This window comes from Anabrus simplex, chromosome 14 (genome assembly GCF_040414725.1).
Source record: "Anabrus simplex isolate iqAnaSimp1 chromosome 14, ASM4041472v1, whole genome shotgun sequence".
NCBI classification, from domain to species: domain Eukaryota; kingdom Metazoa; phylum Arthropoda; class Insecta; order Orthoptera; family Tettigoniidae; genus Anabrus; species Anabrus simplex.
In genome coordinates, this window is record NC_090278.1 from 42,961,319 (window position 1) to 42,979,368 (window position 18,050).

The 18,050-nt window shown below is 37.8% G+C and overlaps 1 protein-coding gene across 1 annotated transcript in view; it reads left to right on the top strand.

The window, feature by feature from the left end:
• LOC136885277 (MFS-type transporter SLC18B1) overlaps positions 1 to 18,050 on the top strand; it is a 138,199-nt gene that overhangs the window by 37,231 nt on the left and 82,918 nt on the right. The window contains exons 4-5 of the mRNA XM_067157779.2: positions 4,722 to 4,795; positions 13,898 to 14,045. Coding sequence (XP_067013880.2) covers positions 4,722 to 4,795; positions 13,898 to 14,045 — 222 coding nt within the window. The remainder of the gene's footprint in view (positions 1 to 4,721; positions 4,796 to 13,897; positions 14,046 to 18,050) is intronic.

Below are 18,050 nucleotides of genomic sequence, written 5' to 3' on the forward strand. Positions count from 1 at the left end.
ACCCTGTGAGTTCTGTATATTCCAGGAATATTGGAATATACCCTGTGAGATTTGTTGTAACATATACAGAAAATTTCATCTAAATAAAGAAAGCATGAACTTGAAATACACTATGATATTGCTGCTGATTACATTCTTCTTCATGTTATTTATGCATAATATGTCTGATGCTGTAATTACCCGATGTCTGCACACACTGCTGTTGAACTTGAAATTCCTGGAAAAGCCTTCGGAAGCCGTCTGCTGTTATTTTATATTCTTATGTAACCTGGAGTTGACCTACATTTCCTTTACGAGTGTAGTGTTACGTCCACTCAGTATTTATAGTTAGAAATTGCAAAACTTTATTGAAACACCTGTAATATTCAGGCATACTATCTAGTTTCACACGTCCTGATAGCTAATATAGAGAATGTTGAAATAAATACAACAGTTCTGTGCGATGTTAGATGTATCTACGTTAAATTCACTTCTCGAACAAAGTTTGCGAATTGTAAAATAGAATTCAATAAAGAATTCGAAGTACCATGACGACAATTAACTGCATATATCGGTAAAATTCGATATATGTATCCTATTATTATTTATAAATTTCATTTTCCGTATTGACAGACTCAAAGTATAGATAAGAAATGTGTTTCTCCACCATTCAATACAAAATTTATTTTAATAGATTAATAGATTAATAGATTAATAGATTAATAGCTTAATCTATTAAAATAAATTTTGTATTGAATGGTGGAAAAACACATTTCTTATCTATATGTATCCTATACTTCTGCATACCACGGCACTAAATCTCTGATGAGTCTACTGAAATAAACTTACATTGCGAAGTTCCACCTCACAAGTAGATGATGCTTCACTATCAGCCCAGTACCAGTCTCAACTCAGATCAGACCACCACTCGTAGACCTCATCGACGATTCTTAGACCTCTTCAAACACCTCTTAGCTCTGACCACCACTCTTAGACGGGCCAACTATTCTTATCTCTACTTTTATAAACTCGTGATGACCACTCATCTCCCTACTATCTGGTCATCCCCTCCACATCAAGGGCGCCCATACCCGGGGGCAAGATGGGGCCGCGGCCCCCCTCTAGCTTCCAGGGAAAGGCAAAAGTCTACTGTAGTCACGTGTTTCCCTTTCAAGAAAATTATTTAAAAGTCAGTATTACATGAAAGAGGTAGTACTGTCCCCCATCAACAGGCAGGGGATACCATGGGTTATTCTACCGCAGAATACAAATCGCCATTTATCTTCTAAAATATTAAAATTACTACGTACCCCAAGGTCTGGGCCCCCCTCTAGAAACTGTCATATGGGCGCCCATGCTCCACATCGACACACGGTAGCTAGCGGATACAGACACTCGATCGAAACCACGTGGCCACGCACTTCACAAAATCAGTCATGTGTCATATTAGCTTGCCCACGCAGTCAAATGATGACTACCTAGCATGTGTCAGCGGAAAATTTACTTGTCTAAAACAGCCTCGGTTAAACATAGCCTTGATTGCAAAATGATATGCCAGTTCATCTGGCCACAGTTACAAGTTACAGTATGACTATTTCAAACCAACAAATCTCACTTATTAATATACAGAAAAATTACAAACAAAATTCCCTTATCCTATGATTAAATTACATCTAATATGCATGATACCTAATTATATTAGTCTAAATGCTGAAAATCAGAATATAAAATCTAATGAATCAGGTCAATAAATTGATGATGATGATAATAATAATAATAATAAATGCTGAATGAAATTTGTAACCCTGTTGTACAGTTACACAAGTGAAACCATTTTCAAAACAACTAATACTGTAGAAATAGACAAAACACTCAAGGTTGAAAAAAGAATAATCAGAATCTGCATAACTGAGAAAATGGACATTGGATACTAGCTTCTAATGAAACAGTCTACAAGAAAATGAACACAGTCAGGAAGAAATGAATCTCGCTCTTTGGACATCTATTCAGGATACCAGAAAACGGGATTATCAGGAGAAATATAGAAAAATTTTGGAACAGTAAGAGCAACCGTGAAAATTTGTCTTTAATTAAGGCCATGGTCGCTTGCTTGTCATCCTGTCATTGCCATACAACCATTCAAGCGAGTCCACCTTTACAATACAATATGTAATATCATTTACTTGAAATAAGTCTTGGGACTAGTTTCAGCCACTTAGTGGCCATCTTCAGCCAAATAAAAATTAAACAAATTGTGTGATAACTAAAACATATGTATTCCAGACAAAGACAATGTTGTAGGAATAATTCACCACCATCATCATTTCCCTTTATCCAGCTGTAGCCGGGTAGGGGCAAATATGGTTCCTCTCCACTTTCTTCGGTCTTTCCACCACTCCTCCAACACTGTGTCCCAGTCCAGGTTTCTTTCTATAATGCTGCGTTGGATGGTATCCTTCCATCTCGATCGTGGTCATCCACGGCCTCTCCTTCCTTGGTTTTGCATTTCCATCACCTTTTTGGCATTCTTTCGTCGCTCATTCGCTTTATGTGCCCAAACCATCTTAGTTGGCTTTTCTCTATTCTATCATTCATTTTTTCCACTCCAATTTCTTCCCGGATTTTCTCATTCCTTATTTTGTCTCTTCTACTCTTCTGTATCATACTCCTCAAGAACTTCACTTCGGCTGCCTGTATTCGACTCTCATCCTTCTTTGTCATTGTCCAAGTTTCTGCTCCGTAAGTTGTTATGGGTACGTAATACATCTTGTACATAATATCCTTTGCTTCCGTTGGCACTTCTTTGTCCCATAACATGTTTCTTACACTATGATAGAAACAACTTCCAGCTTGAATCCTTTTACTAATCTCAGCATCCAGTCGAGCATTCCCCATTAATTCACTCCCCAGGTATTTAAACGTTTCCACTACTTCCAGGGACTTGTCTGCAAGTCTAATCTGACCTTTCCCTTCTTTCTCCCCTCTAGTCATAACAAGAGTTTTACTCTTTTCTACACTTATTTTCAATCCACATTCCTTGATCTTCCCATTCACCACATTCAACTGTTCTTGAACCTTCCTGTCGTCTTCTCCCCAAATTACAATATCATCTGCAAATAACATCATGTTCATTTCTCTTCCTCCATATGCTGCTTTTGCTGTTCTCATGATGTCATCCATTACTATTGTAAACAGGATTGGTGATAGAACACTTGCCTGTCTCAGCCCTCTAGTTATTTTGAACCAACTTGTCCTGCCAACTTGTGTTTGCACGCAACTACAACATTCCTTATACAATGCCATGATCATTTTTATTAATCCCTGTCCAATTCCTTTTTGCACCAGACTGTCCCAAACTTTCATCCTGGGGACAATAATAATTATAACATTAAAATATTCATAATAACAAAAATTAAGGTTATGATCTTCTTGTCACAATATGATGTCTTTAAGTTGACTTAGGACCTCAGGCAGAGAAGTAAATCTGGAAATGATAGCCAGAATTAGGAATGAATAAATGAATATTAAAGGAGAAAAATTATTTATGAGACTCACCTCTAATGTCAGGGCTAAGCTAGGTATGAACTCGATGGATGAAGCTATACGTATTAACTGGCTTTGGTGGTGGAGTCTAGTTAGATTCATGGAGGAGGATAGGATACCTAGGAGACTGATGGACTCGACCATGGTTTGTAAGAGAAGCAGACCTAAGCAATGATGGTTAGACTCAAGTTTTTGATGATTTAAAATAAGAAGTGATGGAGGCCACAGAGCTAGTTATAATTAGAATGTTGAAGGGACACTTAGTTAATTAATAGAGGTTTGTAAGTATATTTCAGTTTGCATGAATCTATTTAGAAGTAGTATGCTTATACTATTCTTGGTTTCAAGTATGTGGCGTGCAATGTTCTAGTGTTTGACTGTATATGTGTTAAATGTTTTTTTATTTATTGAGGTATTGGTTTGGATTCTTGTTTTATCATCATCATCGTCCATTTCCCTCATCCAACTTCTGCTAGGTTGGAATGTGTATGGCACATTTTCATCTTCCTCTATCTGACCACTATTGTTCCTCCTACGCTGTGTTCCAATCCAGGTTTCTTCCGATTGTAATATTTTTTATCGTTTTCAACCACCTTAGCTACCTCATGCCCTCCCCCCTTCTATTTGAGATTTCATCATCTGTTTTGGCATCCTTCTCTTTTCCATCCTCTTAACATTTACAAACTATCTAATTTCATCAGTCTCCATTCTGTTGAAAATGTTTTCCACTCCAATTTCCTTCCTGATGTCTTCATTTCTTACTCAGCTTTTCTTGTCTTTCCTTTCTTGAAAATTTAATTTCACTGGGTTGGATTTTATTCTCCTGTCTTTTTGTCAGCATCCAGGTCTGCTGCATATGTCAGTATTGTGCAGTAGTACATCTTATACATCACTTCTTTACACTTCGTTGGTACTTCCTTTCCCCACACCAGGTTTCTCACCCTCTAATGGAATGCATTTCCCTGTTGAATTTCTTTACTGATCTCCATGTCCAGGTCCTGCAGCAATTCCCTTCTCAAATACCTGAAGCTCTCCACAATTTCAATTTCCTTTTATTTTCAAAATTCTTTTCTCTGCTAGTCTTACTCTTTTCCACACTGATTTTCATGCTGTTTTTACTATTTCTTGTTTCAGTATCTAGAATAAATAGTTATGTACACATTCATCTCTCTAAGAAGTACACGTTTCATCTGTTCTAGCTGCCTCGTGTCGGGGCAAAATTTCTCTTCATGTCGGGAATATTTGTAGCTGGAGGATGTAACATCCTTTTTGGGTAAGTGATTCCATCATACCTTAGTCAGTCATATTTTAGGTAATTGTTGTGTTAACAAAAATCTCCTCTAAGACAAATGCTTGGATTAAAATTTCTTCGAGTATTTCTGACTTGGCCTGGACTTCGACGTTAATGACAAATATTGTTAATTTTTTACTTTGTAGTAGCTCCCTGTTGTTTGTTTTTTATACAGAAAACATACCCAGCACATTTTAATGTCGATTCCTAAGGAAAATATGAACCAATTAGAAACCATCGAGGGGTGTGATAGCCAAACTTTATTGTTGTTACGCTGAAGACGATCCTGGTTGCAGGATCGAAATGCATCGGCAGATTATTAACATTACGCGACCGAATATCCCAAAATTATTATAAACCCCCTGTGGGTGGAGGGCGCAGACGAAGAAATCACCCCTGGTATCCCCTGCCTGTTGTAAGAGGCGACTAAAAGGGGCAACCAAGGGATGATGACATTAGAACCATGAAACTACTTGTGCTTAGTACCATTACGTGAGGAACACCATGGGTCAACATTACTTGCAGTTAGTACCACCATGTGAGGAACACCATGGATCTACTTAATCAATGAGTAGTGCCTTTGTGTGAGAAACACTACGGTTGTGTGGTTAGTAGGGTCTACGATCATGTGTATTCCACTGAATTGGGTTAGCGGGCATTCGGCTGCATGAACTAATGTCCATGTGCCGTAACGCTGTGCTGGAATGTGTCGGTTCCCCTGGGTTCAGAATAGATCCGCGCTACCTATCACTAGCACCACTTTACGAGAAACACCATGGGTTTACATTGCCTGTGACTAGTCCTCATCACGACGCACAGGTTGCCTATGGACGTCAAATCGAAAGATAAAATAGCTTCATGGTCCGTATCGCACTTCAATAGATTCACAACTAAGTATTTATTTATTTTCCACCTAGTCGATACAATGATTGCCTAAGGCAAGTTAATGGTTAAAAGTGGTACATGTTTCGTATTTTATCAACATCTTCAGCCACATAACACTGTTTAGATGAAAAATACATAAATTGACAAAGTAATGCTTTGGAGGAAGTCTCCTTAAAATTAACACAAGATTGACAACATTAAAACAAACAAAAATCTCAAGAGAAAATATATAAATTATTTCTACAATTGAAAGCAGTCATCAAGGAAACACTTGTACAATATTCCATAGAGAATATGTCCTAATGAATATTATTTTCTTAATAATTAATGAAAAAAGGTCAATTTATAAATTAAAAATTATACAATTTATAAGTAATAGGCCTAGTCGAAATGAAGAAATCCAGTTATCACAATTTGGCTCTTATTATTAATGCAGGTGAAAATATTACTAATTCCTTGTTGTCAATTCTTATTAAGCCTTCTTTCCTTTGGAACAGTAACTCCTGTCATTATTTCTAAGTATTGTGTCTGGTGTAATATCGATGATGCGTTCTTCCTTGCTCTTACACCTGAGGAGGTGGAGGAGCGGGGGATATAGGTGTGTCAAGAACCTCCTTGCTGTCACCTATAACTTCAACTGAGGATGAATAAGTTATAGGGCTACCTGTAGGTGGAGAAATCCAATTTTTTTTTTTCTCGTGATCTTTATCAAGCATTTTCAAAAATACTAGAATTTGATAATATAATGGATTTTTATATTATACAGCCTCATTAACCCCTCAGCGTCGCAGCCATTTAAAGAGCTTCCTACCCCGCGGCCAGATGCGATTTCAAATACGTGCGACGGAAATACATTGATTCACTTAAAGAGTTACTACAAGTATAAGAGTAGCCCGATATTCACGATATTTGGAATTCCTTATGACAGAACTAAGTAGGCCTACATGCAGATAATTACATAATTGTTTCACATTTCGTTAGTAATTTAGTTCCGTGTTATAGTGTTCGAAGCACTCTTCGAGACAGAGACCCATGTCACTCTCCTGACAGCAGTACACTGACGTCTTCTTTTCGTCATGTTTTGAACACACGATACAACGTCTCTGAGGTTTGGATTTCTCACTCTTTGGTGCTAATTTCCTGATAAAATGTCTTTCCTGCAACCTTGGAACTGTATTATCTGATGCCCGCCGGCCTTGAATATTTCTTTCCCCGCTCGAACGAGCGTATTTTGTAAACAAACCTTTCACCAGCTGAACCCGATAAGGTAATTGCTCAATATTTATCTCTGTGACCTGTGTGAATATTATTAGATAATTTAGGTATCATAATTCACTGCTGAAAACTTCCCTTTGACATGTATAATTATCTATAGTCTCCTACACGAAATTTCCAAGTACTGTTTCCTCCTTATCGTCACTGTCATAATTTACCACTGTCACATCATCTATTTCAATATCAGTGCTGCTCATACTGTCACTACTACTTCCGACTAAACTTTCATCTGAATTATACAATATTTCAAGCACGTTATTGTCAGTCAAACGACGGCTGAGCGCGGTGCGTGATATGGACTGATGAAGCTGCAGCGAGACCGAAAGCAGCAGGATGAAACTGAATGAGGGGAATAACATTTATGACGAAACAAATCAACTCGATACATATTTCAGATGAAAGGTCGAGGCATCGTCTTTCAAGCGAGATATATACCATGAACAACTGGTTCTCGTATGGTAAGACAGAAAGCAGCACTAACTCATGCCTACACAGAGCGCTCGTGGAGAGTTACGAAAATATTACAAGCCGAGAAATAAAGACAATATAATAAATAAACCGCACTCTTAATGTACAAATAGAGCAAAGAATATCACGCGAAAAGACAAACTTCTCAGATCATCATTTCTTTATTTTATTCTGTGGGAAAGAATGAAGTAAACAGACCTTTTAAAAAAAGCAGAGAATGGTGCTCAGACTTACCTAACAGATGCTTAACCTCGTAAAAACAACTACATTATAACGATTTTCAATTCTTATTTACAACACTGATAAACCCGAAAATATCTTCTAGGAAGCAAAACAATTTGCATATCAATAACTCCGAAACTCTTCGCGCTATAGCTGTAAATGTGAAACCATGTATGGGTCTATACCACGTATAGAGGTCGGCGGCTACGGAAGAAAAGAGGGTCTATACCACGTATAGAGGTCGGCGCTGAGGGGTTAAGGTTATCATTTTTCTTCACATGTTGGTCTAAATGAATGTATAGATCTTCATATGCGTTCATTAAGCTGCCCTTTTTAAATTTTTTTTTATGATGGTCAGGTCTTGTTCTAAGTTGGTAAATTTATGACCTGTGGCAGTCATGTGTGATCCCATAGCCGAGAATCTTCTATGTTTATCAGCATTCACATCTTCTAAATATCTTACTTTAAAATTGCGGCCAGATTGTCCTATGTATGTATTCTTGCACTCGAAGCATGTGAGTTTATATATTCCTGAATCAAAAAATTTATCTTTTTCCGAGAGATTTATTGTATCATGGTTGAAAATACTATGTTTCATGTTGTTATTGGTGGAAAATGCAATTTTGAAATTTTTTCTCTTAAATAAATTTGTTATTACATGTATCTTTCGATTATTATATGTGAACTTGATGTATTTCTCAGTTTTACAAGGTTCGATTGCTAATTTAGATTGTTGCTTCTCCAAAAATTTATTAAGTATTTTATCAATCTTGTTATTGTTGAAACCATTAAAGAGGGCTGGTTGTCGGATAAACAACAGCTCTTTATTCCTTTCAGATTTGCATGAAGGAATACTAAACGCTCTGTTAACGTAACTATAATATGCTGATCTTTTCTGTGCCTCAGGGTGTAACGAGTTGTTCTTGATAGTGGTTAGTGTGAAAGTGGATTTTCTGTGTATTTTGAAAGAAAATCCTTTTTCTTCTCTCATTACTATGTCCAGAAAATTCAGTGATCTTTCTACTTCTTCCTCTAAAGTGAATTTTATATTGGAATCCAAATTATTAAATATATTTAAAACTTTTTTGCTATCGGTGGGTCTGTTATCTATTATAGCGTGAACATCGTCCACATATCGTGTCCAAAAATCCAAACCCTCTATTTGATTAATAATTTTCGTGTGTTTCAAATAGTCTAAGTATATATTAGCCAATATTCCTGATGCTGGGGCTCCCATTGAGAGTCCTTTTTGTCAGTTAATTTTATTATTAAACGTAAAATAATTTTGATTTAACACAAATTAACATTAATAAATCTTCAATTTCTGGTATGCTTATTAATTTGTTCTTCATTAAATTCTTTTCAATGATTCTGATAGTGTCTTCTATTGGAATGTTTGTGTACATGTTGGTTATGTCAAACATGTCGTGTGAGATGATCCAAGTTTAAAATCTTTAGTTAGATTGCAAAAATCCACTGAGTTTTTGATAGGTGTTTTACAATGAAATACATATTTACTTGATAAGAAATTATGTATAAATCTAGAAGTTTTATAAATGGGGCTATTTTTGAAATTTATGATAGGTCTAATCGGTTCTCCCTGTTTATGTAATTTTGGCAGTGCTCTCACAGTCGGGAGTCTAGGGTTCATATTTATTAATGTTTGCACATCATGTTCATTAAACAAGAAAGATGTGCTTTTTAATAGTTTTTTAAGATCCCTCTGAATACGTGATGTCGGGTCTTTATCAACTGTACTAAACGAATTGTTATTAAAAAATGTTTCTGTTTTTTCAATATAAACATTCCTATCTAGTGCTACAACTGTTCCTTCTTTATCTGCTTTTGTGATTATTAAGTTATTTTGCTTTAAGTTATTAACTGCCTTGTTGGTGCCTCAAAGTGATTGTAAACCTTTTACTAAAATAGGAATTTTCTTCTTAGCTTCATACCTTATGTCATTCTGTAAGTCTACAGGTAGATTCTGTTTCTGCCAATGTGGTGATTAAATCATAACTTTTGTTTGAACTTGGCCAATTGAAATTAGGGCCTTGCCTTAAAATAGAGGTTTCTTCTTCATTAAATTCTATCTTAGACAAGTTTTTAATTGGAGGTGGATAAACACTATCATCAAATGTAAGATTAGGAACTAACCTTCTTTCTTCTCTATTAGATGCTAAATTTTTCAACTTAAATAATTTATTATCCAAAGTTTCTTGTTTCATTTCAAGTGTGTTCTTCATTTTCTCATTGATATGTTTCTGGAAAGAATCCCATTCCAGAGGAAGCAAGTTCAGTGGTGCTGAGAGGTGTGCGAAGTACATTTTCTCATCAAGAAGTTTCTTTCTCTTATACATAAATTTAATTTCTCTTTTTAACCATATTTTATTGACTTTCATTTGAGTAAACTTATGATGATTAGAATATATAGTTTTTCTTTGGGCACTCCCGACACTAAAAAGCCATACACCATTTATTATTCAGTACCACTACGTGAGAAAAACCACAGGTTTGGCTGGCGCCCGTGGTAAGTATCGCTATGTGCAAAATCCATGGGTGTGCGTTAGCTGAGAGTAGTTCCATTATATGACAAATACCATCTGTTTGTTTTACCTGTGGTTGTCACCATTATGTGTCATACACCATGGGTCTACATCGCCTATGATTAGTAGCGCTATGTGAGCAACACCATGAGTATACGTTGCCTGTGATTAGTTCCATTTATTGATGGACACCTTGGGAATACCAGCGCCCATGATTAGTCCCACTATGGGGAAGCCCCTTGGGTTTGCATTGCTTGAGAGTAGTACCCTTATATGCGAAACACCATGGGTTTGCGTTACCTGTGAGTGATGCCATTGTGTGCGACATACGTTAGGTCTACATTTCCTGTGATTAATACCACTGTAGGAGGAATACAATGGTTCTACCTCCCAGTGATTAGTACCATTATGAGGGGCCGGTGACCTGGATTTGGGACTCCTTTAGATAAAGCCCAGTATTTCAGGCTTTGTGAATTAGATCCGCTGATTGTTTTTGTTTCACTATAATTTTTTCATCATCATTCATTTTTTATTCTAGTCAGTGGATACATTTACCTCTTACCATTAGGGGCCGATGACGTAGCTGTTAGGCCCCTTTAAACAACAAACATCATCATCATGATCAATTAATATAATGTCAATTAGTGGTCGTGAAAGTGTACGTATAACCTTGTCTTTGTTTTTTTAAAGACAGCCATGGTTTGAATTCTGTCTAGTGCATGTCAGATTTTCAAAATGAAAATTCATGGCCCTATTGTTCAGAATCTACATGTAACTGGAGTTTTTGTAGCTATGGTCACAATATCAACAGTGTGATGTGTGGAGTGCATTATTTCAAGGTAATTTGAAATTAAATTAATTACGAAAATTACAGGAGATCCCACGAACCTGCTATGCAGGCGTAGCAGGGGGAGAGGTGATACTCCCACGTGGCGCGTCCCAGGTGGCGGATAGGGGGGTCCTAACCGGCTTGCCGGCGGACTTGAGGGAAATAAAATACTTCTCGCGGACCAAACACACACCCCCTGTGGGTGGGGGAGGCAGACGAATAATACACCTACGGTATCCCCTGCCTGTCGTGAGAGGCGACTAAAAGGGGCGACCAAGGGATGATTGGATTAGAACCATGAAACTACTTTTGATTAGTACCATCACGCGCGGAACACCATCGGTCGCTTTTACTTGCGAGTAGTACCACTCTAGATTCACAATTAAGTATTTATTTATTTTCCACCTAGTCGATACAATGATTGCTTAAGGCAATTTTTAATGGTCAAAAGTGGTACATGTTTCGTATATTATCAACATCTTCAGCCACATAACACTGTTTAGATGAAAAATATATAAAATTGACAAAGTAATGCTTTAGAGGAAGTGTCCTTAAAATTAACATAAGGATAATATACGAAACATGTACCACTTTTGACCATTAAAAATTGCCTTAAGCAATCATTGTATCGACTAGGTGGAAAAAAAGTAAATACTTAATTGTGAATCTATCGAAGTGCGATACGGACCATGAAGCTGATTTTATGTAGTACCACTCTGTTAGGTACTCCATATTTTTGTGATTCGTAGCACTCGAGGGGGGTTCAGTGTGAGTTTCCAGTACCCGTGAGTCGTGCCCGTGTGTGCAACACCACAGGTCTGGGCGTTGCCTGTGAGTTGTACCCATGTGAGCGACACCACGCGTCTGGGCGTAGCCTGTGAGTTGTACCACTATACGAGCGACACCGTAGGTCTGCGTTGCCAGTGATTAGTACCCACTGTGTGAGGAACACCACGGGAATGCCAGCGCCCGTGATTAGTACACCTAGGTAAGGAACCTCATCGGTTTGCGTTGGCTATGAGTGGTGCCATTTTGTGAGAAACACCATAGGTCTGTGTTACCTTTACGATGTACAATACTTGTGAGTAGTACCTTAATGTCTGGAACACCGTGAGTTTATACTACCTCTGATTAGTACCGCAACTTGAGAAATACCATGGTTCTACTTTACTCGCGACATATGCCATTCTGAGGGGCCTTAGACATGGATTTTGGACCCCTTTAGATATCAAGCATCCTCGATTCAGGATTGTGCTTCATGAGTGGGCCCTTGGTCAGTAGTGAATTATCTATGATCTTTTTTTGAGTTGGATCCACTTCTTTTTTGTTTGCTCGTTTTTTGTTGATTTTTTGTTTTTGGTTCATTTCCATCCATTCTTTCTTCATGACGATTTTTTTTATTTTGGTCTGGATGATTTTGATTTTTTTGTTTTGTCATTTCATTTCGTACCATTAGGGGCCGATGACCTCGATGTTAGGCCCCTTTAACCAACAAGCATCATCATCATCATCATCATCATCATCATCAATTACAGGAGATCCGGTAGGCCAGGTGCCAATCTTGCCACTCTTTACATCCAGTTACACCATATCACAATGTTTCCAAAACATCATCAGGGATAAAGATCACAGTGAAACATTAAGATAGTATTATGATTGATTTACCAGCAAGTACGAACACTCCTCTGCGATCCCAAAGTACCAAAAAAATCAAAGCTGGTGATGTTCAATCAGTACTTAATAGCAGTCTTAACCTATGGTATTGAAACGTGAACCCTCATTAAGAAAGACTTGTCAAGGTTGCAGGCATCCAAGATGAAATTCCTTAGGTCCACAATTCAAAAAACCAAACCTGACAAGTTGAGGAGTGATGTGGTTAGGAAGGAAGCTGGGATTGAGACGACATTGTTAGATCGCATCAGCATGTCCAGACTGAGGTGGTTTGGGCATGTAATGAGGATGGAGCCAACAAGGACAGCATATGTTAACTTGGAGCAACATGTGGCAGGTAAACGGATGGTGGGAAAAGCACGAACCCACTGGATGAACATCGTAAAGATGGACATTGCAAATCAGGGAAGGACACTGGAGGATGTCGTTAACAACCGAACGTATCTCAACAAGACAGAATGGAAGAGGATTGCCAACAGTACCCGGGAAACTGGAACTGTAAAATGATGATGATGATGATGATGATATGATTGGTTAATAGACATCACAAGATAAATTCTGCCCACTCATAGGGTACGAAAAACTGCTATCCTATTTCCTGTTTCATGGTGCCTGTGTGCTTACTCTGAGAACTCGTGGTAACGTGACGTCACTTCTATCTTGGGTTGTCTACCGATCGGAAGTGTTGTCTGTGTGCTCCTGTTCACGGGAAAGGGGGCTCCAGTTATTTCATTGGGTAAGGTGTCTTGCTTTTCGATTTGTTTTGAATTAACTTGCCTGTTGGTCCACGTGAGGTATTTCATTTCCCTTCAGCCACCCATATCTGAGAGGCTCACGCTATCCACCATACGTGGATACGACCTCCAGGGGTCACAGGCTCCCCCGAGGACAATTCAACAGCAACAAAGAGAAAAAACAATGATCATACCCATGCAAACATACTACACAGGAAACACGTCTGTAACCTGCACTCGGACACGAGATGCACAAGCTTTTCACGTGGCTTGAGTAAGGTTGGGCACGGGCTTCAGTGTGTTAAAGCAGTGATGTACTGCGAACTTTCTTCACTTTGAAAAGTCAGTTTTCAGTTTAGAAGAAATGCTTATATTTTAAGTCATAGAAATCTTTAAAATTCCCCATTTTCAGTTTTTTGTTGTGGAATTTTGAAGTCTTGGTGGTTGTATGTTTCAGAATGCTGGCTCATATTGAGTCCTATTACATGTTCACCTCATACTGCTTCCTGGTACGTGGGATGGAAGCTCTCGGGGCCAGTGCCTATGCCACAGCTAGTTACGTGTTTGTGGTAGACATCTTCCCCGACAATATTGGATCTGTGTTGGTAAGCGAATGGTTCTGATATAGAAATTTCATTTCATTATTCATGGCAGCTGTGTCTTATATTCCAATAAAGCAGCACTAATATAATTCCATTGTATGTGTTTGAAAGTCGGTGGAATGTCCTTCTCAATGCTAGCACTAAATCAAGTCTGCATTTTGGAACTAATGGCATGGCGCAATCGAAATATAAGTAAATAAAAATTTTAAAAATTATAAATAAAATAAATATTAACAATTTTGGGCTCCATCTGAAACGAATTAAACTTGTAGAACTTAAAGTGATACTAAATAAAAAGTTAAGTTTAGAGGGGATATTTCTGATCCATTCATGATTTAAACTGGTTTAAGACAAGGTGACTGTCCCCTTTGTTATTTAACTGTGCATTAGAATATGTAATGAGAGAATGGTTCAAAGGGAAAAAAAGTAGCACAGAAAATAGGTCTTACAGTTTCTTTTAAAAAACTGAAATCATGTTAACTGATCCACCACTCAAAAATAAAATTAATATTGATGAACATGAAATTGAAGTTGTTGACAAATATAAGGTTTTTTTTTCCTATTTGCTTTACGTCGCACCGACACAGACAGGTCTTACGGCGACGATATATAAGTATTTAGGTGAAATTATAACTTATAATCTAAACGAAAAACCAATCTCGCAAAATAGAATAAATGAATATAACGAAGCAAATTATGTCACCAAAAACACAGTGTTACAACAGGCCTTTGTACAGGGTCTCTCTTATAAACCCAGACCGAATGCACGGTGTTTGTATTTTGCTTTATGGCAGCTGCAGTATGGGAGGCGCGTGCGTAGTTCTTGACCTTGCAAGCGTCCTGCAAGTGTTCAACCTAGCAAGCATGAGTTGCCAGTTGGATATCAGCTGTTAACTTGGTAAGACAATTATCATCGCAACACCGTATTTTATAATCTATTATTTTCATGTCCGTATTGATGTTTGATATACGCAGTTATAAAGATGGGAACCTTCCACCTAATCAATACTTATTGTTTTAAACCAAGGAAAATATATTTAATACATTAAATATTACATATTTAATATTACAGTACCATTATTCATATCATATGACATCCTTTACTGACTCAGCAATGTTTTATACTGACAATTATGTTAATATTGGGTAATACAGTATGATATATTAATACATTTAAGTAACAAAAACTGAGGAGTGCACATCTCAAGACCAACAACCCACACTAATGAACATACCAGAACATTTGTATAAACTCACCTGTGTATTTACATAACGTTTTATCAATACAGATTAAAAATTTTAATGTGGACTGCAAGAATGATATGAATATTTTAAAGTTTGTGAACATAGTATTTCAACAGATTATACGTTGTTTATAAGTAGAATAGTGAAGCTTTAAGTCACAAATGGAGAGCATGTCAACTTCGACGATTGTTTCAAACCATGAGTTAAACACCAACATGTTAACATACAACACTGCTATCCATATCATATGATATTTAGTGAGGTTTTGTCATTTATTTATTTATTTATTTATTTATTTATTTATTTATTTATTTATTTATTTATTATTTTTTATTTATTTATTTATTTATTTTTTATATATATATAATTTGCTGGGGCCATCAAGGACCACGTTAAGTCTTGTTGCATTTGACACTGAACTTGGCCTTCTTTAGAGCCCAAATTTCCCTCATTCTTTGTGAGTGGGCCTGCTTACGCTCCTCTGTCCAAGGGGCACCGTGTCTTCTCTTCAGTTGCTCGTCTCGGTTTAGCCCGTTCGTCAATATTTTCTTGCGGAAGAGATCTCTATTGAGGGCGTCTTCAACTGAGACATGGAGCATTTGCAGGTCTTCTTTGGTATTTCTAAACCAGGGAATTGTGGTTTTGGGGTTTGAATCAAAAAAGTGAAAGATTTCTTTAGTTAACTTTCTTCTGTCCATTCGTTTCAGATGACCATAAAATCGTGCCCGTCTTTTTCTGATTGTGTCGGTAATTTTCTCTATTTTGCTGTAGACTTCCTTGTTGGATCTCTTTTGATGGATTCCATTTCTGTACTTTGATCCCAAGATTCCTCTCACAATTTTGCGTTCTCTTTTCTCCAGTTCTGCAAGGAGTCCTTTGTTGGCATTTAGAGACAGGGTTTCGGCTGCATATAGAACTACTGGCTTCAGAACTGTTTCATAGTGACGTATCTTGGTGTTTTGGGAAAGGCATTTTTTGTTGTAGTTTGTGCGGGATGTTTGGTAGGCTATTTCCAGTTTGCGTACTCGCTCCTGAAGTGCTTCTTTGTCCAGTCCATTTTTCATGATGATCTCACCCAGGTATTTGAATTTGTCTACTCGGGCGATGTCCCCGTATTTTGTATGGAGTTTTGGTGGAGCCTCTTTGATGTTAGTCATTACAGTGGAACCTCGATTCTCCGTTTTTGAAGGGACCACCGAAAAAAAACGTACAATACGGGAAAACGGAAAATCCGGGAATGAATGAACCATGAACAATTTGGCTAAACATCACAAAAAAGAAATATGTATACTTAAAATCTTACAAACACCCCTAAACCAAACCAAACTACAGCCCCCATGGGCCTTCCACCTTCCAAGCGACCGCTGCTCGGTCCGAACACCTGCAGATTACGAGGTGTCGCATGGTCAGTGTGACGAATCCTCTCGGCCGTTATTCCTAGCTCTCTAGACCGGGATCGCCATCTCACCATTAAATAGCGCTCAATTAAAGGTAATCGTAGAATGAGTGAACCTGGAACCAGCCCTCATATCCAGGTAAAAATGTCTGACCTGGCCGGGAATCGAACCTGGGTCCTCCGGGCGAGAGGCAGGCAAGTTTGACCGCGGGGCCGGCTTCAAACATCAATTACCGGTACGCGACTTAAAAAGTCTCGAAACTTTACATTCAGTTTTACCGGGGAAACTTCGTCGGTTTCCTCTGAAAACTTCTTTGAGTTCAGCAACTTTGATCGGTCAAACTGTTCGAAAAACCTAATAACATCAAGCCAAACAATCGACCATAAGTATTTTTTTATTCTCTAATCTAATAAAATAAAGCACATTGGATACAAAATCGTCCAACATGATGGCGAAATCCTTTTTTTCTTTAAATCTCCCATTGCAATTTGATCACCGGTATACTGTTCGTAGTCAGTTTGTGGAAATCTTGTACTGCGCAAATTAGGCCTACGACCTACATCGACTTTTAAAGTTATGTTGAACTCGAGAATATTGTTTCGAATGTATCGATTCTCAAGTTTCGAATGCATTATATTCAATTATTTTCGTCACTAATCACGATTAAATTGGAAAGAGAAAAAATATCATCAAAACTTCCGAATTTACGGTTATTTGCGACCTTGACCTCAGCTGGAAAATGCGCTCGCTGTCCAAGTCGGTACGAGTGCGAAATGATGCAAAGGTTTTTACATGTAACGTGCGCAAATAAAACGACTGCGGTTTTAACATTTTAACAGAATAACGTGAACTTCCTAGTCTTACATTAGGAACAAAACAGTAATAGGCAATCCCAAAACCTTCCATGGCTTTATGTATGTAAGGTGCAACATCTCTTCTGGTCTCGATAACGTAATCGTATGCGATAATATTAAAATACTAAATTTGTGTTACTTTAAGAAGGAGCAGTTTAGATTCCTGCCTGAAATCTCAGTGACTATACAGTGCCCTGAGGGAAGTGCCGAAAACCTGTTCGGCGATACACTCGGGGAAAAAAAAAAGAAAAGAAAAAAGAGTAAACATCTAACCCTGGACATAATGTAGACGCTTTGCAAGTACGAACATTTGTTGAAACTCGTTTCGTCTTGAAGTAGAGCTGTCGAAATGCGCTCTGTCTCCTTCCAATTGTTGCGGACACTCTCTGCTTTGTGATTTCGATTCTCTAAACAATACCACCCGAATGCGATGCCAAGATGGCCCCTTATGCAAGTTCACTGCCAATCGCTTTTCCGCTTCCTCAAATTACCGCAATGACTGGACGTTAGTA